Source organism: Centrocercus urophasianus, unplaced genomic scaffold (genome assembly GCF_019232065.1).
Source record: "Centrocercus urophasianus isolate 14NV4802_14NV808 unplaced genomic scaffold, USGS_Curo_1.0 seq_16, whole genome shotgun sequence".
In the NCBI taxonomy this organism is placed as follows: Eukaryota; Metazoa; Chordata; class Aves; order Galliformes; family Phasianidae; genus Centrocercus; species Centrocercus urophasianus.
This window is the reverse complement of record NW_024884711.1, coordinates 16347114-16373692: the sequence shown is the minus strand read 5'-3', so window position 1 is coordinate 16373692 and position 26579 is coordinate 16347114. Positions and strand designations below refer to the sequence as shown.

General features: G+C 42.3%; 1 protein-coding gene across 2 annotated transcripts in view; it reads left to right on the top strand.

Moving 5' to 3' along the window:
* SNX10 (sorting nexin 10) overlaps positions 1 to 18411 on the top strand; it is a 32456-nt gene extending 14045 nt beyond the window's left edge. For both annotated transcript variants that reach the window (XM_042817310.1, XM_042817311.1), the window contains exons 3-7: positions 5007 to 5093; positions 7155 to 7255; positions 7908 to 8006; positions 15537 to 15752; positions 16216 to 18411. In XM_042817310.1, the coding sequence (XP_042673244.1) occupies positions 5007 to 5093; positions 7155 to 7255; positions 7908 to 8006; positions 15537 to 15752; positions 16216 to 16294 (582 nt within the window). In that variant the 3' untranslated portion in view covers positions 16295 to 18411. The remainder of the gene's footprint in view (positions 1 to 5006; positions 5094 to 7154; positions 7256 to 7907; positions 8007 to 15536; positions 15753 to 16215) is intronic.
* The last annotated feature ends 8168 nt before the right edge of the window (positions 18412 to 26579 follow it).

The window sequence follows — 26579 nt, the reverse complement described above, 5'->3', positions numbered from 1 at the left end:
GCATCTTCTCTTTCTTTTTATCCACAGTGAGTGTGGCTTAAGACATTTACGTGGTCCAGGAATGATGTGTTTTATTCTTCATGCTTGAATTGTTAAGCTGCAGAATATTCTGGAGTGATGCACTGCCTTTCATTCAGTATTCATTGCATCAGGGAGGAGGGAAGGAGATGACTGCGTAAGTGGCTCAGACACTAGGATGGGAGAGAAGAGCTTGGATTTCAGATGTCTATCCAGTCAGTCAGCAGATTTTTTTTTTTTTTTTTTTTTTTTTAGGAAGTAATGATTTGAGTGAGACTTCAACTCTGTCCTGATCAGTGTGAGCCACAGATATACCTGCATCTTCAGCACAGTACCGATAAACTCACAGTTTCAACAGTTTTTACTATCCAGCCTCCATAGAGAAAAGATTGCAGCACTCTCAGTGTGAAATGCCTTGTGCAGTATGTGATTGATCCTTTTGCTAATGGACATCCTGATGGGGAAACTCTTTTTCTAGGAGGATTCATGGGAAATAATGTTTCAGGAGTTATTGACTAATCAGATGCATATCCATGGCACCACAGAGCATGAGGTTATCACCTGATAGTGTCTAGAGCATGGAGATTTGGACTAAAATGCAGCTGGAAAAAATGAAGCATGCAGACATCCTGTGCAAGATGATCTTTATTCCTCCCTCTCGTGGTAGATTTTTCCCATATTAGAAATAGATATTTCCATGTCAAATTTCCTATTTTCCTAAAGAGAAAATAAAAATAGACTTCTCAGAAACACCGTTTTTTGTGGTCAAGTTCATATATTGGAGCTTGTGGGTTATGCTTCAGAGCATTGCACTGCATTGTTGAGGGGAAAAAGGAGATTTAAAACAAAAGTCTTGTTTGCTTCAGCTGCTGTTATGGTATATTCCTCCTTTTGGAGCAAATCCAAATAGGAACATTTCAGTCTTCAGTGCTTGTGTCTACATAGCCTTAGCGCTGGCCTTTTCCTCTGTCAGCATGCCTGTTCCCTGTACAGGACTGTAACTGTGAGAGTATGTTCAAACCAGACCTTGGGGTCACATTGGCTGTTTTGTCATTTATATTTGACCCTAACCACTTGGTTTGCTTCAGTTCTTAAGGACACAGTAGCAAAATGCCACTGGTGCCTAAGCTGGCAGGTACCGAAATCACAGTTGTGAATTAAGAGGCATATCCTGACAGAAGCTGCTACACTCATTCCTGGCTTTCTGAGCAGTTAATATACTTCTTTTCTTCTTATTACTACGCACATCTGCTTTGCTTCTGTGTCTAGTAACTCTGCAGAGTTGTTTCACACAGGAGGGAGAAATTACTTTTTCTGTTCCCTCAGTCATCCTTAACTGAACTAGCAAGAAATTCTGTTTTAGGGCATTTAGGGCAGATTGTTCATGAGGATATTTAGGCCAGTTTCACAGCTGGAAATCAAGTGAAAGCTGAGTTTGGATAGGAAGTGTTTTGCTTATGAATTTCAGTTTCTAGGAGAAGGAACGAACAGAGATACTGCTTGCTGATAGTTTTCTTTTGGAATTATGTAGTTTCCAGTGCAGTAGTCTTCCACTCTAAGGGTTGGGCAGTTTGTACTATCAGCAATAAATTCTGATTTGGAGGGAATTGTTGCTTCAGGCTTTGCAGAAAACATATCATCCTTAAGTGCATAATAAATACATCCTCAAAAATAAACAAGGGAAGCCAAGCAAAAAAAAAAAAAAAAAAAAAATTAGACAAAGTTTGTGTAACATGGGGTAATTGGCAGATCTGTCATTCTGGAAAAAACAAAGAGAACTGGGAGAAGGAAGGCAGCTTGAAAACGATTGCAGCAGACTAATGTAAAACTTCCCTGAAATTTTGGTTTTCTTTGGGTTTCCTAATTTATAAGGCTGGTTTGCAGCATAGCCTTATGACAGAAGGTGAAACATGTTTTCATGTGGTCTGTGGGAAGAGTTCAGCCTCGCCCATCACAGGTAAACAGCAGATCACTTGAAGATAGATGTGCCTTCTAAGGGTAACCTAACTACTATAGCAAGACTGGGAGGGAAAGGAGTATATAGAGAGGAGTAAGGCAATTATTGCCTGAAACTGCTGTTATCTGTGTAATGTTTGTGACCAGTGGCCTGAGCCATCTGCCAGAGTAATCTTCCACCCCAAACTCTGCTCACACCCTCACACAGCCTGTATGTGAATCCTGGCCTTGTACAAGGCTCGTGTTACAGGGTGGCTTAAGCACTGTTTGTGACAGCGTATCTGCATCCATAGCAAGCAGTTAGGGCTACTTGAGTTAAGTCATTGTTGTTATCCCTGTAGGGTTTGGTATCATAGCGAAGGCTTGAAGGTCAAAAGAAAAGGGACAGGCTCAGTGTATGATTTCACTGTTTCAGAGCAGCAGAAATGGTAATGAGAATTGGAATGATTGCTTCCAGGATTCAAGACGTTTGTAGGGGAAGTACTGCAGGTCTTGGGAAAGGCTGTACATTTTGGGTTTCTTCTCTAGTTGTTTCATGTTTGTCTTGCTTCATTCTGACCTCAGCCTTTGGTAAATGAAGAAAAAAAAGAAACACCCATTGCTCTGCTGGAGTTAAGGTTCTCTAAATTGGAGCTTATGCTGACTGTGTGACAGTTTCCAGAGGTACCCTGCTGTACTGTAAAACATCTGGACTCTTGGCTCAGTGATGTATCACCCAGATGCCTGCCTACTACGGTACTTGTAGCAGGTATTATTTCTTGTATGGGCAGAGTCTGAAAAGTGTTCAGCTTCCACTTCCTGAAACTTGGTGGCTGCTTAATTGGAAATTAAAAGTGCATGAGGCTTTCTTTGGAAATCATGTGGCCTGGATCCAATGACAAGGTAACCCATATCTATCCCACAGCATATCCAGTAGTAGTTTTTTATGATAATGTTTTGGTAAAGTAGAGGTTTAAGGGAGCTGTTTACTTACAAGCCTATTTTGATTCCTTACAAAGGAGAAGGCTATAGAAGGTCACTTGGAAATGAAGTAATTCGATGAACCTAGGCAACAGGGAGCAAAATAGAAAGATGATATGGCAATTGATGCTGGGAAGGGATCTCAAGGTTAGCTATGAGCAGGCTGTTTACAGTTTTGACTCCTGGGTGCCTATTGTTAAGGAGGAGAAGAGAGGATAAAAAACTATAAAGAATACAGCAGAGGAGTCTCCAGCCTTCTTCAGTGAAGAAAGAAGAAGCAGAGGTGGTAGGAAGTTTTTAAATAGGCTTTAGATGGCATGACACTCATGACAGATCCCAAAATGGTGCCCATGATGCAGAAAACACCCCTGTGACTAGAAGTGGGGCTACACAGGGTAAATCTGTGGGCTGGATCCAGCCACCAGGCCACAGGTTCCCATCTCTGAAGATTGAGTCCAGACCTCCCTGCCACATACAGAGGGCAGTTACTGCTCAGGAAAGAAGTCTCTTTTCCTGCCAAGGCTGTCCTTGTTCTGGCAATCTGTTCCATGTGTGCTGCTGGTGTATGTGGTGGAAGGAACTTAAATGAAGAGTGAAGGTTTATTTCTGATATCTGTGGTTTGGGTGTGGAGAGACACAGTTTGAGAGCTTTCTAGTTCAGGATTTTTTGAAAAGAGAGATACTGGAAAAGCATATAGTTGATTTCTGTACCTGGCTATTAAATGCAATGCCTTCTTCTCAGGAAAAATGTCTCCACAGCTGAAGATTATATTCTTGTCTTTCAGTCTGTGAGTGGTTGCCCTAGCTCTTTGAGGTTATCACTTGTTTAAGCAACTGCTTTTGGGCAGCCTGTTCTTCTTGCTGTGGAGATAGCAGGTAGGTAGACAAAGCTTTCAACCTTTGTATTTTAAAGAAAACTTGTCCATCTCAGTATGAACGCACAGTTTTACCATATGTATACAATCTGTATATATATTTTAAATTGTAAATGCAAGATTTCATATGGTGGTTAGCTGAGGATACTTGGTAGCATGTGATTCTTCAGCTGCTCCCAGTTACCATTGCAGCAATGCCCACAGGCCTCGCTCAGTCCTTTGGGATCACTTTAAGTCCTAATATAAATGTATGAGCAGTAAAGAAATGGATTAGATGTGACAACCCTTAGGACAAATACTCTGTATCACTGTATGATGGAAACAGAATTATGCTCTGCAGGGTGGCTGTGTTGCTTCCTTGTACAGATTGCTGGAGAGGCTGGGATAGTAGTGCCTTCGTCCTGAAGTCCTCAGCTGTGCTCTGTGCCTTAAGTTCCTGGTATATCAGAAAACGTAAGGGCAGTATTCATCTCCTTGCACACTGGATCTGGACTGTAGGCTTTGGAACACAGTTCATGCTATCAAATCACATCCGGGGCAATTAATAGTGGTACATTCTTATCTACTGGGCTGGAGCAAGTAATTTCAAGTGTGAAAGGAAGGCAGTTCTTCAGCTTCTTGTGGAAGTACAGAGTGGTTATCTCTCAGATCCCTGGAATCAATGTGTATAAACACTTGATTTAAAAAAAAAAAAAAAAAAAAAAAGAGATAAAATGACAAAAGAGTTTTAGGGGCAAATAAAGCGTTGTGCTTAAGTATTGGGTACGTGGAACGTGTTTGTTGTACTTCTTTTTTTTTTTTTGGTGAATCTTGTACAAAGGTGGGAAAAGCTAATTTTAATGCTTGCCTAGCTCTATCTCTCTTTAGTGATTTAGAGTGTTAGACTTTAGTTCTTAGCTACTGAGATCACCAACACTCCCATGCATGAACATGTATGACTTTTCATCATATTACTTAATCTGAAATATTCCCTTTTAGCTAGCATTTTGGCAAAGAATTTCCTGGGCGCGTGGTATAGCTCAGATGATTCATTGCACTTTGCTTCTCCTTTTATAGCATTGCAAAATTCAATAAAGCAGCAGTTCAGCTTTTAATCTGAGCGCAGTAGTTTATGGAGCAGCTGAACAGACAAGAGAGTCTTTCAGGTTCTCTTTGTTTTCTGAAATTAATTGCTTGATTTTTATTATGCACCTGCAGGAATTTGTTACTGTTTTGGTGCGAGATCCCAGGACGCAGAAAGAAGACTCATGGCATTCTTACATAGACTACGAGATATTTATTCATGTGAGTATAAAAATATCACCAGAGATTCTTTGGACTCGTACTATTGCTTCTGTCCAAGTTGGGACTCACTGCAGGTATTAATGGAATTTCTTTGCAACAACTGTGGGAGGCTGTACGATATTAGTCTCCTTTTAATGATTAGCTGCAGTGGAACAGGTAAGGATAGACTGGCCAAAGACCATGCAGAAAAGTGCTTGGGAGAGCTGGGAGTAGGACTTGGTATTGCACTCACAGTTGCATTCCACAGTGTCTTACAACAGATGCTATTCTTAGCTTTACTTATCAACTTAGAAGACTGTCAGGATCAGTGGTGTTTTACCATTACAAAAGAGTTCTGGTGTTCAAGTATTCATGCTGAAAACAGCTTTATTTGCAGGTATCTGTTTATTTGTCCTTCGAGTTCTTCTGTTTGCCGAGTTACTTGGTCACTGCAATGTGCTTGTTTTCAGCATACCTTGACAGTCATGACATGCCAGCTCAGTGGTGCTTGGATGTGTCAAATAAGGATATTCTTGTTCATAATTGTAGTTTACCTTGTGTTAATGGGAGTGCCCTTAGAGTCATAGCCTCTTGTGTCTTAAATCTGTCTTATACATAAGTTTATTTTCTTCAGTGGATGTGAGTTACTTTAATTTCCTAAACTAGAAAAGTTATCTTGATTTCCTAAATCTAGATCCAGAGTTTTTAATTACAATGTAAATAAAGTTTTCTGAAGCATGTCAGCTATTGGATGAAGAGTTTGAGAACACCAGGTTACCTGGTTAGCACAAGAAAGGAAGAATTTCTCTTTGTGGGAGTTAAGCACTCAGTCAAATGATCGCTTGTTAAATGTCCATCGTGGACAAGCACTTCTACCCTGTGTGTCAATCAGCTGTGAAACTTCTGCAGTGTGGGTTAAGTGCTGATTCAAAAGTGATAATAATTTTGACACACAGGTAAGAGAAATTCTTTCTATTTGGCAGTGGGTGGTGTGCTCTGTTACTGTTTCATAGGCAGTAGTGTTTCTCAATAGAAGTGTAGTACTGTCTTCCTCAGCAGCTGTTAGAATCATAGAATGGCTGGGATTGAAAAGGGCCACAATGATTATCTAGTTTCAAACCCCCTGCAGGGTTGCCAACCACCAGATGGGGCTGCCGAAAGCCACATCCAGCCTGGATGGTTAAATTTGAGACAAAGTCATTTAGACACAGTGTTACATGACTCATTGCTGAGCAGTTCTGAAGCTGGTACGCATCAGCTCGGTTTCCTGCCAGGACTCTGACCAAGTATCTAGATCAGTCCTACCACCCAGTCTACCAGTTGGATTCAAAGTCTTGGTTCTTCCAGGTTCCTAGACCAGCTGGATTCCCTTTCTATCTCCTAGAGTATTTGACTTCTTAAGCTGTGTGCTAGCCAAGATACTCATCTGTTTCAGAAAGCTGGCATCTTTGTGCCTTGCACAGTCTGCATTGTACAGTTGGCTAACAGCTCTCAGCAAGATACTGAGGGCTGCTTGGACTGCAGACAATTTTATAATGGAGTCTTGTCTAGGAGATGGTGTTTCCCCTAAATGTATGCTCCACAGAAAAACTTGGCAAAAGCATTTAATCTTCATGAATTGTTTCTCTTTGAATTGGCATTTTCTGGTGGGGTAATAGTGTTCTATGGGAAAATTTCCAAATTTTGCAGAGTGCAATTTCTTCAACTTACGATTGCACACTGTTAGAATAGCTAATTGTTTGCAGAATTATAACTAGAATAGCTAAATGTGGCTTTTTTCTGTAAAGTTTGGCATTGTCTGCTAAAACTTTTTTTTATATAGAAAATTGTACCATTGTTGTGATTATCCTCTTGATTTTAAAAATAAAAGAACAAAAGGTGATGAAAAATTCACCTGAGAAGCACTACAAACTGTCACCAGTCCTGTCTGAGATACGGCACGGTCCTCAACATAAACTGAATTAATGTCAAACTTTCCACAGGTGTCACAAGGATTAGCATCTCAAATGTTTTTTTTATATCATGCCTGCACTTTATGCTGAGCTTGTTTGCAAAACATTATTTTATTTAACTTCCCAACAGACAAACAGTATGTGCTTTACGAGGAAAACATCCTGTGTTAGACGACGCTTCCGAGAATTTGTTTGGCTTCGGCAGAGGCTTCAGAGCAATGCTGTGCTCATGTGAGCAACTTTTTATTACTGGTTTGTTTCATTAAATATCTACTTAATAATTTATCAGTAACACAGGGAAGGGGAGCATTGTTTCCTCTTAATTCTGAGAACAGTAAGAATCAGAACTGGGAAGTGTCCTGCATTTCCTGCTACTACAGTTTATAGGATCATAGTGTTTTAAAATCAGAAGAATGTGGTTTGTACTGATAACCTTTGTTTGGTGAACCCCAGCCTAATTTCTAACAGATCTGAGCTGTTTCCTTTTGCTGCATAGAGGTAGTGGAAACAACCAATGTGGCCAACACAGACTACTGAGCCATGCTGAGCTTGAGGCTGCTTAAACTAGTTGATAACAAGACTGTAGGTGTATGTTCTGTGAGCTTCTGGGATGTGCATGGTAGAACCCAAGAGCGTAGAGGGTCTAGGCAGGCATACTTGCAGTCATATCAACTGGACCAGAAGAATCTGAATCATTCCTCCTTATGAAGTATTGTCAGAAGCTCTCTGATTTCTCAACTTTGCGTTGTCACATTCAGTTTAATGAGGCTTCTGGAATATGACTCATTATTTTCAAAGATGTGGGATTGGCATTTGCTTATATCAATTTTCTTCATTGTTTCAGCTTTGGTTTTAACTGTGTACTTGCTTGTTCTTTATAAAGACAGTTACCTGAACTGCCATCTAAAACTCCCTTTTTCAATATGAACAATCCCCATCACGTGGACCATCGTCGCCAGGGCCTGCAGGAATTTCTGGAGAAGTAAGTGCATCTTGTCTTAGGTTGGCTTTTTCATGATGTCATCAATTTTGATTGAATGTAGTTCATCTCTGGTACCTGAGAGCCACCTTGTGGTCAACTGTACATGCTACATGTTTTGCTTTATTTGCGCAAAGTCATATTTCATACACATGAATTCAGGTGTACAGGCTGTCAGAAATTGTCAGCTTGAGGTTTTCTGTCATTTCATGGACTGATTAGTAGTAATGGTTTAGTATTTATATTGCTTTGTGATTGGTTATTAAGGTTGAAAAATATTTCATGGTGATGCTTGCTTTTGTCTTCCAAGAATAAGCTAGATATTCTTTATACAAAGAAATAGACTGCTTTCCATCTCTATGTTCATGGAATATCAGTGTCTCTGAATGAATTCTGGGGTCTGTACCACTGGGAGCTTGGGAAAATTTGATAGCGAGTTCTTCTAACATGGATACTACCTATAATGCCAATTACTGTGTTTACCACTGCCAACATAAACAAGCTCTAGCAGCTGTGATAATTTTCACTACAGCTGCAGATTGTATAAAATCATTCAGCTGTGTGGTTATGTAAAAGATTTACGTAAATGAACACAGCTAGACTGTGACCTGAGTTACAGGGGAGCACTGTGTTAGCTCCAGCAGTGCATTGCTCAGTAATGCTGCTATAAAGCCCTTTACCATCTGCAGTGGCAGAGACCTCATAGCTGTAATTTTCTGCTTTCTCTGCCATTATCCTATATCTTGCCACTGCTGTTATGAGTGCAGACCTGTTCAGTGTTGCTATGGCAGAACTGTGAATGACTTTGGATGCTGCCTTTAGCCTCTGTTCAGATTAAGAACATAGCAAACCTGAGAACAGAGACATTAATCTTCAGTTGTTATTAATGTTTCTGTGAAGCAGAGCTGCATAAGGAAGAAAAATCATTTAAGACTTTAAGCCTTATGGTCAGGAAGCAGAGGAATAGTAGGCCCACTGTTTTTCCAGTCTGTATGTTACAATTATAGGTTTCCATAGCAGACTGTAAATGCTTGTTTCTGAAATATATACATTAAGCTGAACAACTGAAGGCAGGGAGAGCCAGCCATTGCAGAGGCTCCATGTACAATTGTATACAGGATCTGTGGCCAGAAGGGTAAATACTGGTTGAGGGCAGATAAGATGAGGAAAGGAAAACAGAAAAGGATTACTGTGTATTTTCTTACCCTCAGGAGAGAAAGACACTGAAATATCGCCTCTAGAAGCACAGTCACTAATACTGATGGTCAGCCAAAGAGTCTGGTAGTTCAGCCCCTGTGTCTGAGCAGTTTTACATTATCTGTGCCTCCTCATGGAGTGGTGAATTTTCAAAATCACTCTTATTTTAAAATGTTAACAGATTGGCCTCTGCACTAAGGTATGTTGTCTCAGCATCATAAATAATAACAATCACTGCCTGTGCTTCAGGAGGCGAAGCAGAGGTAGATTCTCTTGAAACAGATCATCACATTCTGATTTTGTGGATGCCTGTTTTGACAGGGTACTGACAGGAGAACATGATGGCTTGTTGAGCACTTTGCCTCGCTGCTGTTAGTCCAGGAGTGAGGAAAGAGGCATCTCTGTTGTAAGGAAATGATTTAAACGTTTCAATTTGGATGCCTTTTAGAAAGGTGTCAGCTTTCCCTCAGCCCTGGGGTCTAGTTGGAGGGAATTTGCAGAGATAAGTTGTGTGGTGATGAATTGACTTGGCAAATTGCATGCTGTACCATTGCCCTCTGCTGGCTGGCATGTTAGACGTACTGCTATTTATAGTTAGGATCTTTTTATTTGCTGATCCATATTGCTGTGATGCTGCTTTTATTTCTTTCTAAATAAGTCCGGACCAAAGGACTTATTAGATCTTACACTGAAAAAGCATCTGGGGGACTCATTAACTAGTGTGTTGTCTTTAAGTCTTGTATGTGATCATTGCTGATTTTGGACCGCTCCAGCTAATATACTGAAAGCACTCCAATTCTTCTGTCTTAATATATTGGTGGTTTATACACAGTTTATTTATACAGCTGATTTTTCTTTGTGGGATGAAATCTGTGCCACTTGTGTGCATTTGTTGAGGCAGAGGTTTATAGGTAACAGATTTCAAATGCCCACATGTAAGGAACCCAGCCTATATTTGATATGCTATAAGCTTATTGGATTGAAAGCATACCTGCAGTGGAGTTCAGGTTTGTAAGAATTTCTGATTCTCCCCTGTGCCCATTGCTCTGTGTGAGAAGTTGCTGCAGCTTCTGCCAGGACAGCAGCCACATGCCGGAGGAGTAAGGATTTTGCTGCTGGAGGCAGCACCTTGGGAGCCCTGTGGCATCCTATCTTTGTCAACTGCTGTAAAGTCCCTTTGTTCTTCACATGTCACTCAACACAGGTAGTTAGCATGGTGAGGTGCTTAAAAAGGACCTCTGTGTAGCTTCTTCCTGTAAAACGTGCCAATAGCTGGAAACTGTATCCAAGCTGTACAGTTTGGCAAAGTCTGAAGATGTTTCCCATTTTGATTTGGCTTTCCCACACCAGCACAGGGTAAGACCTGCTATTCTTACAGGTAATTATCTCTGAATGATGAAGAGCTGTAAGGCTTACTTCTTGCCTGGGCGTAATTTAATATTTCAAAAGTCCATTTGCATTAACGGAAGCCAGCTAGCCCATTTTCAATTACAAATTACTTTGTAAGAATCAGGAAGATTGTGGTTTTTTCCTGGTATGTATCCTCATGCATTTGAGGATGTCTGTAGGTTGATTCACTGGAAAAGCTTACTCTTAAATTGGAAGTCAAAATTGAAGCACTGCCTTATTGGACTAGGTTCTACAAGATCCCTTTTGCTTTCATCCCTGAATAGCTGAAGAACTGTAACTTTGGGATTCAGGTTGCCTTCCTTCCCACAAGCATAAGCTGGCATAGAGGTAGAGGGCTCTTTCCTGGAGAAGTCCCCACGCGGTGACACATGGAAAGTGGGGGGCTGGTTCTGAAGAAGATGGATCCCAGCCTGCCAGGGCCTACGTGGCAGATTGGTCAGCACCGAGCAGCAAGAGCATTGCAGCCATAGGTAGGATTGACTCCTGTGAGTGATGGCTGCCTTTTCCAGTGGAGCTGTTCTGAGCAAAGCATTGAAGCTTTTTCCTATCTGGTGAGAGAAGCAAACCCACTGAAATAAATAATGCCTAGCAGACATGCTAATTCTTAAATGTATTCATTATCAGATCCTAAACAGTTGCTTCACAGTTGCTCGCTATCAGTAACATTTCCTCTGTTATAAAAAATGAATGAGGAGGCACAGTAGGCTTTTTAAAAGGAGGAAATGGAGCTTTGTTTACTGCAGGCTGTGCAGCCCTGCGCTCACTGCGAGAGGCCGAGCGGATGTTCAATAGAGGGCACCACAGCACAGGCTGTGATCTGTTGTCTCTCAAGTTTTATTTTCTCCTTTCTCTCCTGATATGATGTAAATGGGCAGAGTAAATTTGTTGAAAACAAAATCGGAGTGTTAACCTTCCACACATATACGAGTGTGCATCTGTCATTGTATTAGGTTACAGTAGATACAGGAAATCTTTAGTTAGGATTAAGTTGTACTGTTCGGCCATATGTTGTTCTCCTCCAGCAGAACAGTGTATAATATACCTAATAAAATCATGTTGAAGAAAACCAGATTTTGGACCTTGTCCAAATAAGACAAAGCACATGTTTTCCCTTTAGTAAATGTTCTTGCTGTAAGATGGGGAAGGAGAAATACTCCTCATATACTACCCAGAGTTTCCTCAACAATGACATTACTACTTTTGGTTGTGAAGTCATATTTTCTGCCCCTTTTCTTTAAGGGTCCAGAGATCACGAGCACTTACTGAAAGCTTACAAACAGATTCACATGGCCACGAATAAAAAATGATTTTATTATCTCTAATTCAAATGTAGAGCCTTCTCCTGCAGCCCTCTTAATCACATAAGCAGTCATTATGCATGTGAGCAATCTGGCTGAGAGGAGTGAGATCTCTGACAAGTAATGACTGCTGATGTGATAAAGACTTGCAGGATTTAGCCTTTCATTGTTATTCTAGGCATGCACAGAAAGTCTGTTGTTCTCTTAAATGTGTCCAGTGAGTTTATAGGAATTATCATTGTGAGCCCCATGACTCTGACATTAGCACAACTGTGGAGGGAGCTGATTTACATCACTGCAATTGCAGCTTTGCATTGACACCTGTACTCATAAAACTGCTGGAGGAACGCCATCAATGCTCCTGATTGGATTCAAACAGTGTGAATGCTTACTTGTGCTTTGGTATTAATGTTATATATGTGTATTAATATTAGGGCATTCCACCTTTTCTTCTGCTTTTATTTATTTGTGTGTTGTGCTGTTAGATTTTGACTTTGCAGCCCATGGAGCCCAGTGTGCATTTCAGAGGTGCAGCACCTTGCACAATGAGTCCCCAACTTGGTGAGGGCCTATGGGGTGGCTGCTCTGCCAGCCCTCAGTGCTGCTCCCACACCTGGCCACAAGCATGTGGTTATTTCCTTGGAACAGGATTTCCAACAGGAAAACGTACTGCTGACGGATGGAGCAGAAATTATTTTTCATTTTGATTGCTAGAAGGATGCAATTAAAAAGCAATCTAACCTGTTGGTTCAGATGAGGGGGTGAAAGCAGTTATTTTTTAATTAAAAGAAAAGAGAAACGTTTCAAGGGTACAACTGGGTGAAAGGTGTGTGTGTGTGCGTTTGTTTTAACTGCTTTGCAAAATGCTTTGTGTGTTTGACGTCTTCCCCCGCCCCCAAATGTGTGCATGCTATTAAGCTTCACCTACGTCTTCCCGTTCCTTCCCCCCAGTTTCTCTTCCGTCATTTCAGCTCCAGATGGCGCTGTGGAGCAGAAAAGAAAATCACTGTGAAATAATGAGTCCAATGTAAAGTAAAATTGGGAATTGAATTATAGCAGCAAAGGGGGGAAAAAAAAAAAAAAAGGACAGTAGCCTTGAGGTCCCGATCAGTCTGTGCTCTGATGGCTTTTGTTTGCTGTGCCATGCGTTGGGTTACTGCTGAGTTAATAACGGCGCTTTCGCAGTTCAAGGCTTAGCAGAATTGTACTGGACGTGAAGTAAAGCTAAAATGAATTTGTGTCCAATATCATTGGCATTAGCGCTCATTGCTCCTCTGGTGTAATGCCTCAAACCATCTAAAATCAATTTTAAAGATTAGCCATTATTTTATAAAGAAAATAAAATAAATTCCAAGCAGCAACCGAGCTGTAAGCGTGGCATAATGGCACGAGCAGTTAGTTACTTGTGTTTTCGCTGGGTGGCAGGAAACTTTGGAAGGTAGAGGAAGAAGAAAAGCTGTGAAACTAAATGCCATGGGCAGAATTTAATCTCTTGGCTTTTGCTGTGTTACTTTGTATTAGACACGCCAATGCTTAGAATTGCAGAAATGTGCATCCCCTCCTTGTGCTTATAAGCCTGGGAAAACGGGTAGCTCTCCTTCCTCGAGGGGTGAGCTCTGCAATGTTGTTTTTATACTTTTCAAATACTTTTTTTCCCTTTTCTTTTAAGAGGAGGAAAAGAGGGAGGAGAAAATTGACTCCCCTGAGCGCGCAAACCGTAAATGTGGATTTACTGTGTAGAACAGTATTTTTTTTTTTCTTGTATTTTCTGTCGCAATGTTTGTCGTCTTTTGGAATGTGTTTATCACGAGTCAAGGCTGAAATCCTCTGTTAGCATCCAGTGAATGATGACTTTTCAAAGCATTCATGAGGCTGGTGCTGTCAAGGTGTGTAGACTTGTAAATTCTGTGATTTGGGTTGACTTCCAGGGCATTTGCTTGCTTCTTTATGAGAGCTAAGAAGTTTTTCAGTATGTTAATACACTGCGTGCATTGGCTTTACAGATACGTACTCTGTTTGCTATGTTTATTTTTAATTAGAGTTGTGAGAATTTATATGAGGTTGAGAAGACAACATAGGCGTGAAAATGTGTTTTGAGTTTCAGTCAAGTCTGTTCCTTCTTAGACAGTTTTATATGCACCTGGTAGGTCACTGGGCTCACTGGAGGCATTTCCTCACTGTAAGAAGTCAAAGTTTGAATTATTTGGTTGAGAACGCGTGTGTTTGCCTAGGCAATGGAAATATGTGCAAACACAAATATCCTACATTTTTAGCTAGACAACTCTTATTATTTGTTTTGACTTGCCAGAATTGTATAGGCTTAGATAAAACCAGACATATGTTAGCATGCTAATTAAATGTTGTAATGTTGGCTATTTTAGAGTATGGATTTCAGAATGTATTTGTATTTTAAAATGTTACAGTCCAAGCACTTCATTAGTCTTATTTGATAGAAGGAACTGATCAGTTATGCATTTAATTTTAATCAGAGTACCTATCAAATGCACTGTGTCTTACTGCTTTTACTACTTCTTGCATTTAATGTTATTTCTTGTCTCCTACTGCATTGTAATTATTTTGGGGGGCAACTGTTGTAGCCCAAATGGGTAGAAATAGGTAAATAAAGACTCCTAATAGTTTTGGTTTCTTTAAAGATATTTAAGTTTTATGGAGTGCTATTTGGCACGGCCGTAGACAGTAATCTCTTTACTCACCTGGATAGGAAAAATTGCACGTGCAAATAGGCAGAAAGTCTCTTGTTACACATTGTAGGATGTATGTACAGAAGAATTCCTTCTGTAGAGAAATGCTACAGCAAAGCTGCAATATTTTTTTCAAAATAGCGACGGTGATCTGCAATTTTAAGTCCTTGCAGAAGTGCCTCTACAACGTTCTGTGTTCCTGGAAAGTATTACACTTTCTTTACTCCACTATATGAAAGTAAATGCTGTGTGCTAAACGTATTTGAAGATTTAACTTGAAATACGTATAAGCCAAACATGAAAATGGACTTTTGAAAAGCTAGAATGAAATTGCATGTAAGGTTCTCTGAGAACTGTTTAGAGGTATATTTAAAATTGTGCTCAGTAGCAGCATTTTCACTCTTGTTTAAATGTATGTCTGTAAACAAGTTCTGGCTAACGTTGGCTCTGTTTGCAGGGATTTCAAAGTTTTCACTGTGTGTGTCTGGAGCTCTGTGTCTCTGTACGCGCTTCTTTGCCCAACCAAAGAAATTGGCGACTTGCATTTTTCAGAAAAGCTTTGCTATTTAAAAACAATTATCCAAACAGAGACCAAATTTTCGTTAGAGTCTCCAACTGCCTGAAAATAATTAATTAATCCGTGTTGTAATAACAGATGGTTACACGAAAGAAACGTCCTTGAAGTTATTCTTATAGCAGATGTGCTTAACTCTTAGTTTTGTGTTTTTACTCACCTGAAATTCCAGATAATGTAAAAAGAAAGTAACGCACACCTAATCATTTTAATAAGCTCACTACCTTCTGTAATTGATTTGGGATTCAGAAGGAATCTTAAAATCAGGGCATCATTTAGAATTTGTTCTGGTAAAACACTTCAGAATGTGCGTGTATCCACATAGAAACATTTCACTGCTCTTTTTTTAAAGGATTCTACAAAATGCATTATTGCTCTCGGACAGCAGGCTTCACCTCTTCCTACAGACTCAGCTGAGTCCGGAAGATATGGAGGCTTGTGTATCTGGGCAGACCAAATACTCTGTTGCTGATGCGATTCAGAAGTTTGCCTCTTTGAACAGGCGCTTTCCTATAGAAGATGAAGAGAGAAAAAAAGGAGGAAACGATGCAGACTCTGATTCGGAGAGGTGATTTCTGTATTTCCTTACTTCTTGAGATTGTGTGTGTGTGTGTGTGTGTGTGTGTGTGTGTATACACACACACGCATGCGTGTGCTTCAGTTTTTTGTTGATGTAATACTAAGATAATGAAAAAATTAATTGACTGAGATTTTATTGAGCTGTGACAGCTCATCATAGAAGTCTTCACACACACCTCCACACTGAATTAATGAATGCAGTAGAAATTCAATTATCTGCATTCTGATTATGTGAATTTCATTTAGTCAGACTTGAATTATTCGCGTTTAAATTATCTTGCTAAAAAAATATCCAACTGCACTCCAAATGGCTAATTAAAAGTCCAAATTTCCTGTCTCTCTTTGTGACTGGAGATAATTAAAGTTCTCCTCTGTTACTCAGGCTTTGAGTGTGTTGTGAAAACCAATTTCCTCCTTTTATTTTATTTTTTTCCTCTCCCCTTTTTCTGCAGTTCATCCTCCGGGCTTGGACCTAGTGATGACAGCGTTTCATGTGGATGTAAAGCAAGCCTAGCTTCTGAAGAATCATGAAAGATCAGTTCTGTATGCTTATCTTCAGGACAGCACAAAATGGTTTCTTCTATGTTTACCAGTTACATACCCCACATAAATGCAACTTGCTAGCAACAAGCACCTAAAAGACTCATTGTCAACACAACAGTATGTCCTTACAGAGTTTTTAAACAGGCCTCAATATTATTTCTTTGATTTATTATGTCTGCTGACTCAGGTCTATGTGTTACCTATTGCGTTTACTTCTCTGTAACTATAATAATCTCAGCATTGGGTTAGTCGTGTTCCGCTGACTGACGTGGCTGTTAAAATATTTCCCTTAGTGAGTGCACGTCTTAGAGCTGGAAAAATAAAGATAACTTCATCCTCAGCTTTAGAGTTGGTGTATCATATCAAACACAGTCAAAGCATCTTTTTGTAATTTGCAACAGAGAAGTTTCATCTTTAGAAGTCATTTGACATTGGTGATGAAATTACATACCCCGCAAGGTATTAACTTTTTCAAGTAGCTCAGCAACATCAGCAAAACAACATTTGTACGAACTATACACTGCTGACAATTTGAGATATAAATATATCTTCCCTGATCTTTCTGTGATGTTTATGGAAAGCCTGTTTTTATTGTGTATAAGAACATAAGGCCAAAATTCTTGAGTATGGTTTCTTGGAAATTGGAAATGATAATAAAAATGACATAACTTCTAGGGTTGCTGAGGATTCTCAGTTCCCAGGGAAATGATGGGTACTCGTTCCCAGTGAGAATCTTGGATGCAGTCCATTAAAACCAATGGCTGAATTTTCCACTGACTGCACTGTGTCCAGGACTCCACCCAGCATATTTAACTTCATGCACCTACATGAAGATGTCAGGAGCCATGCTTTAATGTAGCAGCATAAATGCTGTCTGTCACTCCAAGGTGATGATGATCCCACAGCTGCAACAAGCTGCGTGAATGTGGGCTGGAATCTTTGGGAGTAGCTGGAGCTGCCGGTTCCATTGTGGCTGCAGTTAGCACATGGATACGGAGCACTTCACAAACAAAAGGCAGGCTTGGATACAACTCTGTAACCACCGATTCTTATTTTGATTAAACGTCAGCGCTGCTCTTTATTGTTAGCAGCAGCTGCGTAGCGTCTTGTCCCAGGCTCTGTCAAAGGAATACGTTTTGCTGTGGTGCTGTATTTACATTTGACATTTAGCTGCTATTAAAAAGAGCTGGGGGGTCCGATGGGCCCAGCAGAGCTCCGTGTGCTCCGGCGCTGTGTTCCCAGCCTAAAATGGGTGCGTGTGTCCTCTTTAAGAAATCCGGGGCTACTTTCAAAGAAGGAGCGTTGTTCACCTCCTATGCATTACAGAAACAATAGATTATTAACTGGACACCTCATAAAGGTTAGCAGAGGCATGTGTGGGCACGCTTTTTTCAAGCATCCAGCTGGGAATCTGTGTAATTTTAGAAACGTGTTCTAATAGCCTGAGGATAACATCTCTTAGGTAACTGCTTCGAGCCACTGTTTTCTGTTGATGGCAGCGCTTTCCTGAGATAAATACCCGTGCTTCTTTTTGCTTAGTCTGACTGAATTGCACAAATGGATCTCTTTGCCATCTCGGCTTGTGTGCCAGTTAGCAACGAAGCTGTTTTAACGTAAAGCTGATAACATTTAATTAAAGCAACAAGTTATAGCTAAAAGTAGCCTAAAAATAGTACTAGTGCCACGTAGGGATGGTTCCATTGCACTACTTTGTTTTGAGAGAGTGCATTATTAGAAAAATTGTTTTGGGAGCTTATTTAAAAGATGGGGATATATAAAGCTGGAATAAAGCTAGAAATGGGAGCGATGTCAGAGGATGATAGTGCTGTTTTTATTTAATGAAGTATAGGATGGGTGGGCTTGCTTTTATTTTTTTTAATATTACTTTTAGGTTTTGTTTGGAAAGCTCGAGCTGGGCTGCTGAAGCACTTCGCTGCCCTGCCCTGCAAACAAACCCTCAGTATTTGACAAAGTGCAGAAACACAGAGCGTGCAGAAACCTTTGTGGCTGTTTTGTTTTTCCATTCCAGGAGCTGATCTGTTTGTGCGCTGCTGAATGGATTCCAAACAAAGGTGTTTCCGAAATAAATATCAGTTTTCTATCAATTCTGTTCTTATCTTGCTGTTTCCTTTGTCAGATTGCTCAGAAGTTGGAATTCTACAGCAGCTCTTTCTTCTGATCGGGCAGAAATGTGTTTAAATATTTATTTTCTCACTGTTGGGTGTATTGGTTGTACTAGTGCATCTTTTTTATTATTATTAAAAAGGAAGGAAAAGTGTTCTATGTCCCAGTATTTATTTTGTGTATCAGCTGTATGTGAGTGCACATGAACGCTTTAATTGGAAGCATTTAAGTGCTAGTTTCTATTTAACTTAAAGATATTAATAGGAAATCGGTGTTTTTTGCAACTTGAGCAAGGGGGTGATTGTGAGTGTCGTGCATTTTGCTTTTGCAAGAGCAGCCCTGGTATTCAGAGTGGTATTTCTTCGTTTTGAGCCACGCCATTTCCTGCTGGTCTTTCAAACAGGGTAATGTTGAGTTTGTAATACATTTAATTACTATTGCCAATTTCACCTAATGGCAATAATTCTGTGCTCAAGTAATTGCACTCAAACGCTGCGCTTTAGCTTTTGCTTAGAATGCAACATTCCTATTTTAATTTCTTAAAGTTTTCAATTAATTAAACCCAGTTACCCCTTTTATCCTGTGTTTATACCTACCATTGAGGCTTCCTCTTTTTTTCTATCAACAGCCTATTTGCTTTCACTTGCCCTGTATAATTTCAACTATTTTTGTGATATGTGCATACACAGTTGTATTTGCTTTTCTTTTCTTTCTGGTTTTGTCCTTTTTTTTTTTTTTTTTTTGTTTTTTTTGTTTTTTTTCTTTTCCTTTCTTTCTCTTTTTCTTTCTTTTTGTAGAAATTAAGAGGAAATGGCTCCAGCTATACAGGCTGTTGAATTACAGAGTGTGTACCTCCAGGACGTTGTGAGCAACCTGTTACTGTGCCACTGGAACACATTTAATAAGAAAGAAGAGAAAAGTACATCTTTTGGACAGCAAATCTTCATGAGAAGAGCAGGGTGCTTCTGTAAACCCCCTCCACTTTCTGCCTGAAACATCCTATGCCCACCCCATGAGATTTTTTTAAATATGTTGAAATGTTTAGTGGAATAATATTTAAATACTGTGGGTGTGCACTGTTGGTGACTGTCACTCAAAGCGTAGGATGTGGTTTGGCGATGGATGGCACAGAGCTGTGCGTTTCTCTGCTACTTCCAGCGCTGGGGTTCTACCCTGTGGCTTTTACAGGGCTGCATCCTTCCCCAGCACCAAAATGCAAATTCTGAGTTCTATGATCAAGCTGATTCTGCTCAGGAAAAGCTCTGGTGCTTGAGGAAAGGCAGTCACAGCACCAGGGAAGTGGTCGGGATGGAAGGGACGTAGCAGTCGTTACGGTGCAGAAGCATTGTGCTGCAGTGCTGCTTCACCTTCTGCAATAACGCCTTGGAAAGCACTGCATCTGCTTCCTATAGCAGGAATCGGCCTCAGCTGGGAGCTGTGGCACTTCTGCTTTGGTTCTTTATTGATTTGCGAGGCACCTCGGTGCACGGCGTGTGTATATATGTGTATGTATTTGTGGGTGGGTGTGTGCAGCATCTGCAGAAGCTGCTGTGAGGGATGGGGTGAAAGAGGAGAGGAAAAAAAAAAGGACAAAAGGAAAAGGGGGGGGGGGGGGGGCGGGCGTGTGTGAAAGAAGGAAATAGGAAAGGAGAAAAAAATAGTGGAAAAAGAGGGAATAATGAAAGAAACAAAAGGGACACGAGAGAAATAATAATAAAAACAAACAGGGAAAGAAAGGTAAAAAAAGAAGAGAAAGAGAGGGGAAAGAAAACAAAAATAGGGGGGATGCCCTCTCCCCGGGCAGGCAGCGTCCCCGGCCTCGCTGCCCCGATGCCGCCGGCGCTCCGCTCCCTGCCCGTCCCGCGGCGCCGCGCAGCGCTTTACCTGCCCGCCGCGCCGCGGGGCCGCGCACGTGTGCCCGCGTCCCGACTGCTGGAGGCGCGCGGCCACCATGCGGTTACCCGTGGCAACCGCAGCCCGTGGCAACGGAGAGGGAAGAGAGGGAGGGGGCTCCGCGCGGGAACAAAGGGGGCGGTGGCTCCGCGCCCCCCGCCCTGCAGAGGGAGCGTCCCTCCGCGCCGCCAGGGGGCGCTGCGGTGCAGCGGGAGGCGCGGGGCGGGCGGCGCCCTCGCGGTGAGTGCGCGGCTGCGCGGGGCTGCGGCGCTTTTAGCGCCTGTGTGTGTGCGCAAATGGCGGCGGGCCGCGGCTTCGTGCTCCCCGCCTCGCGCAGCCCTGCCAGCAGAGAAAGCAAAGCGAAGCAAAGCAAAATATCTTATTCTTTTGGTTTGATTTATTTCACTTCATCTTGCTTGATTGGGGGGCCTTCCCGCGCTCCCCGTGATGTAAGCCGTGGTGCCTGGGAGCACCGGGTAGGATTTATGTAATTAATTGACCAGTCTTAACCTGTTATCGTGATGTAAGGAATTTGGAACTCATTAATTTGGGCCCTGACAGATTTCATATTAGAGCTGGCAAATATGGATTGAGCCTCTTACTCTGGTAGCAGCTGGAATTTCGGTGACAGTGAGGATTAGTGAAGAAGACCTATTGCCGGAGTCAGGCTGCCTCTTTGTAATCAGCAGCCCCGCTCCGCATGAACGGGGTGATGGGGAGAGGAAAAAATAAATGCCAAAAGGGGGAAAAACAAAAGAATACAGGGAGATGTGCTCATGCAGGGAGCAGAGCAGGGAGGAGAGGGCAGGCCGGAGGCAGCCAGAGCCTGCTTAAAGGCTGCGGTGGGAAATCATGGTTCAGATTAAAACACGGCAAATCTGTGGCTGTGTCCTCTGGGCAGCCCCATCCAGCCCACTGCTCCTCTCCTGTTGTTGCTGCCCTCCGTCTGGGGATCTCATCCGTGCTGAACGTTTTGTGGGTGCCCGTTCTGTCCCTTGGGGAAGGCTTCCCATTGTTGGGATTCACACCCACAGCAGGGCCCGCTCTGCTCTCAGCAGATAACGCTCTGGATCATAGCTTTAAGCCGCTTGGTTTAATGCAAAGCAATGAAATCCAGACCCACAGAGTATGGCTTCACTGCCCTGCTTCATAGAGCATCTTTTGTCTGGCTGCCTCACCCTGCTCAAGGAGCTCATGCTTCCCTGTAGGCAGGGAGGAATTCACCTCTTGATAAAATGTCAACCAAGCACAACTAATTTCCTTGTTCATTTAAACATGCCACACGTGCCTAACCTTACCATTACTTTAAAAACAAACAAACAAACACCAAATTAAGCATCTTATAGTGTAGTAGGCTATTATAGTCACAAGTATTTGCAGTTCCTCTGATTCTTTCCATGGGTATATTTAAAATATGCTGGAGTGGTAGTTACTTGCTAGTGTTACCTGTGAATTTGGGTGCTTGCAGAATTAGTCTTTACTACTGGCAGTGTCTTCCCTTCTTTTTGAGCTCGTACATAAGAAATCAGTCATCAGCTGAGATAGGCCCTTGGCTTGATTCTTGCATTGTTTCTGTTTTGATAGTTGATAAGAAAGCGAAGCAAAAACGTTAAATAGAAAACAGTACAGAAAAAAAACCTTTTGGACAAAACTGTCTCTGCCTCACGTCTTGTAACTTAACCCAAGGCAGAAGGCCTGCTTCAGGTGATGTGCAAGTACCAAACACAAATGTCGGAGTAGAAATGCTTAAGACCCATCAGGGGCTGGTTCAGCTGGAGTCCATGGAAAAAAAAATAGTTGTGCTGCATATACTGAAGTTGAAAAAAATTCTGTCTTCTGAATGCTGCTCAGATTAAAAATGACATTCTTGTTTGAACCAATAGGTGGCTTTTGTGAATGTGCTACAGTCAGGTGGGTTTTTTTCCTGAGAACACAAAAATACCTGCTCTGAATTAAAGAACATTTTTAAATAGCGGTTTTCAACTGTAATGAAGATGCATTTTTATTTCTGAAAGGAAGTAGGTACTACATGAAGTTCTAAATTTGTTTTCTATTACTCTGGAAATTCCTGTTTTTTGTGTGTAAGTCTGTAATGCATGATCAATAATTGTGATGATAAAGCGGTCTGTGAAATCTATTCTTTCTTCTCCACACGCACGCGCTTTCAAAGTGCCATATATTTCCAGTTTGTAAGACCTCTCACGTGTTCCTATTTCATGTTGTTTACTCAGGTGATTAAGGCAGTTTTAGATGAATATCTCCCTGTGCTTCAGAAAGGAACACTGTGGTTTTGCAGAGGTCTCCCCTCTGAGCCAAGTGTCAGGAACTTTGAATCTATTTTATTTCCTATGCGAGCGATACTCACTTGCTGTGAAACTGGGCTTCAATTCAATTGCTGGGAATTTTGAGGTCTTGAATTTTTAGCATGGGACAGGATTTCTCCCATAAAATACATTGTTCCTACATTCCCACTCGTATCTGAATTTGCTTCCTGTGTTGATTTGAAGACTGTTTTTCCAGTGGTGACATCGAAGTACCAAAGTGTGAGGAGCTATTCTATCCTTGTGGGCTGGTTTTCTCCAAGGGAGGCTACTTTTAAAGGGATTTCACTGCTTCAAGATGTGCTCTGAAGGAACTCATAACCCCCTACACGTCTCCCATGGGAAAGCTGCTCCTGCAGCTGGAAGTGGCCATGAATGTGCCTCTTGGGACAGTGCTGTTTGGTCCCGACGAATTACCTCGATGGAAGAGTAACCTGTACATGGCAGAAAGATGGTTTCCTATCATATGGCCAAAAAGTGCCTATACTGTGCTGCTTATATGAATCTTCTGTGTTATTCTCCACATCAGAAGATCCACAGCCCTTGCTGTTCTGATGACTGAAGATGCTGGGAGAATCCATCAAAAGGATGCAAACTTGATTGCACATAACAGGAACTCTGGAAGCAAGTTTGGCTCTGGATGACTGGAAGTCAAAGTAACCCCTTGGCATCAGTGCCTGCACATCACTGGCTGGATATAGGAAGTCCATAATTCTTCTGTGTTTATGATAAAGCTTTCCTGCTCAGAGCTTCAAAGCCCTCTGCAGTGAGGGATTAATTCAACCTCACATGCAGTAAACAGGATCTGCTCTTTTACAGGGGGGAAATGGAGACACAGCAAGGCACAGGGACATCTGGGGCCTGCCGCAGGCCAGGGAGGAGCTGGGACTTTCCCCTGTTCAGTGCCAAGTGCCTCCAAAAAGCCCTGCTATCGGCACAAGACCTTTGTGAGAGGGAGCAGAGGGGCCCCACTTTTTGATGTGTGACTTGAATCACCTGAAAGGGATTTGCTTCCCTCTGAACTCCAGCACTGGGAAACCAAGCTCCCCCAGGCATCTGTTGCGTCTGAAAATTTGGGCCTAATTATCCTTCAGACTGTGGCATTCAGAGCAGAGATTTATGCCTATTTTGGAAAAGAAAAGGAGGTTACTCACACCTCTTGCTGATTAAAAACCAGAGGTGAGGAGAGATGGGCAATTAGGTTACCTTGTTTGTGCCGGCTAAATAAGCGGCATGGGCAGAATTTGCTCGGAGGGACCCTTGCAGCAGTGCTGTGCTCTTGTTAATCTCGATGCTATGGTTGGAACCAAACTGGAGGAAGCAGGGCTGGTGTTGACAGAACATTACAGGACAGGGCCTTGTTCTGTGCTTGGAGTTTTACAGCATTTTCCTCTCGTCCTGCTGCTCCATAATCGCAGCGCTTCCTACGGGGCCTTTATCAGTGCAGACCACTGCCTGTAAATAAGAGAAATCCTGTTGCAAAAGTCCCGAGCACAATGTTATCTTTGCTCTTTCCCACAGAAGAGACACGCTAGGAAATGCCTTGCTTCAGTTTGTTCCTCCTTGTTCCTGGATGATGTTGGAGCCATTGTAAGGAGCGAGGCTCGCATTTCCTCTCGAAGATGGCAGATGCACTGACGGGTGGGATTGTCAGCTGGGTGTGCACTGACATGTGGCATCCTGCTGGGTTCCTGGGCCAACCTGGGGCTTGTGAGCCCAAACAGCCTCTTGCTGGTCTGGGAACTGAGTACTCGGGATTTCCCTGCATGAAACCCAAGAACATGCAGACCTGGCTGCTGAAGTTGGAGAAAAATGACTTGTGCAGGCAGCGTCTTCTCCCTGGGAAATGATACCAAGAAGCACCTCGCAGAGGGACGTGTTCATACAGTGCACATGCAGCAGCTTACAGAAAGCCAAAGGCTTTTCCTCCTCCCGAGTGATGCACCCTGCAGGAGGACTCTTGCAGGATGCCTTCTGCAGGGCCCTCACCCTCTGGCTTCTGTGGGATGCTCCATGCTGTGGGGACACCACAGCAGCAGCTTGGGAACGGCTGGCACTCCTCCCTGCTGCTCCTGGAGCCCTGCTCCTCCCTTGGCTGTCAGCTGCCACCTGCTGCTGCTGCACAGGGGGACATTAACCAGAAGGTTCCTACAGAACTCTTGGCAGACAGACAGAAAGGGCACTCCTGTCACCCGGTCACGCTGTCCACGTGTCACCCATGTGCTGCTGATACACCTCTCTCTGCTGCTGCAGCTTGTGTGGAGGGATCTAAGTCCTTGACCGAATGTCTTTATTTCAGGTATGGAACAAGGAACTGACTGATCTCACTGTGCCTAGCAGCCAGCTGCTTGCTGTTGAAGCAGCAGTTTCCTTCATGTTCAGGTCAGCTCTACATTTTCTTTCCACATTTGTTCCCGTACCACGTCACATAAAGTAAAAGCACCTCTGTACCCTATTTCCATTCGGGTCTTGGATCGCAGTGACCAGGAAGGCAGAACTGCACCATGCCCACGCACACCCAGGTTTTGTTCTGTTCTGTTTTCAGATCGAAGCCGAGACGCTGATGTACGTGAGTTGGCCCATTCTGAATCTTTGTCATCTCAGACAGCCCTGCTTATTGCCAGCTCATTTCACAGAGATCTATCTCAAATCAACTCATAAATTATTAATAGTACACGTGTAGGTCAGAGCGGCACTAACCCTGACAATCACGCCCTAATATTCTCTCTTTAGCGACAGAAATAAGAAAGGAGATGCAAAGATCAGTATGCAGCAGCCAAGGGACGACTCACGCAGGTATGCTGTGTGCACTTAGGAGAAAAACCCACACCCCCTCAAAGATCTGGCACAATCTGTCAGGCCAGCATTAATCTTGCATGGTGAATAATGTGGCAATCTGGGAGTTTTTAACACCTTTAAAATGATAAAATTGTGGGACGCGGTAGCCGAAAGTAAATCTGCTCAAATTGGAGAATATTTTGGATCAAACAGAGATACTGAGTAATGCATGTGTAACTATGTAAGCATCAGGTGCAGTTGCAAGCGAGGCGGGCTTGTGGCTGGGAGCAGCTCTGTGGCACAAATAATTCACCCGAGGATTTAATTATAACTCAGGGCTGAGGCTGGAGCGGTTCCGAGAAGGGGCCGGGCCCTGTGGTGTGCAAGAGGCAGAAGCTGGCCAGCACCTCCCACTGGCACTGGGCCGGGCCTGGGGATGCTTATGCGGGGACAGGCCCAGCTGGTGCTGCCTGGAAATTTAGGGTGAATTGGGGTTTTTAGGCTGACCAACCAGACTAATTGTGTATGGGGAATAGCGGGAAGGGTGCCATCCTGCCTGAAGTCAGCACTAATTTGCTGTTGGCTGTAGTGGGGACAAGATCAGACTTTGTGTGTGATGTCACCTCCCTCGGAGGTTGCCTGACAAACGCTAAAGCAAAACGTTTCATTTAGAAGCTGTCACAAAGGAATTACTCACCTCTTATGCTTATTAAATTTGCTGTGTGCTTTCCTGTAAAGGGAACGGAGAGCAGCCGGACATTTTAATTTTCACTCCCTGCAAAATAAAGATGACAGTCAAGAACTTTGCCTGTTTTTACATCCTCTAATGAAAGCAGTTCATTCTGTTTTTATTGAAAGGAAAATAAAATGTGTTTGTTTCCCCAGATTTTAGGAGAATTAGCATGTATCCAATTGTTAATATTTGATCCTTCTTTAATTATTTATGGTATCAAGGAATGAATCTGTCAAGTAAATAATGAAATGCGTACATGCAGCATATGTAATTAGGTTAGGTGCATAAATCCAAAGTGTTCACTTTATAGTTGTCAGAGCAAAATTTATTAATAATGAGAAATGCTAAGTGAAGAAATCCCTAACAGTGCTCATTAGTGTAGGGTAGAGCAGTTGCTGAGCAGGAAAGTTACCACTCTGTTCTC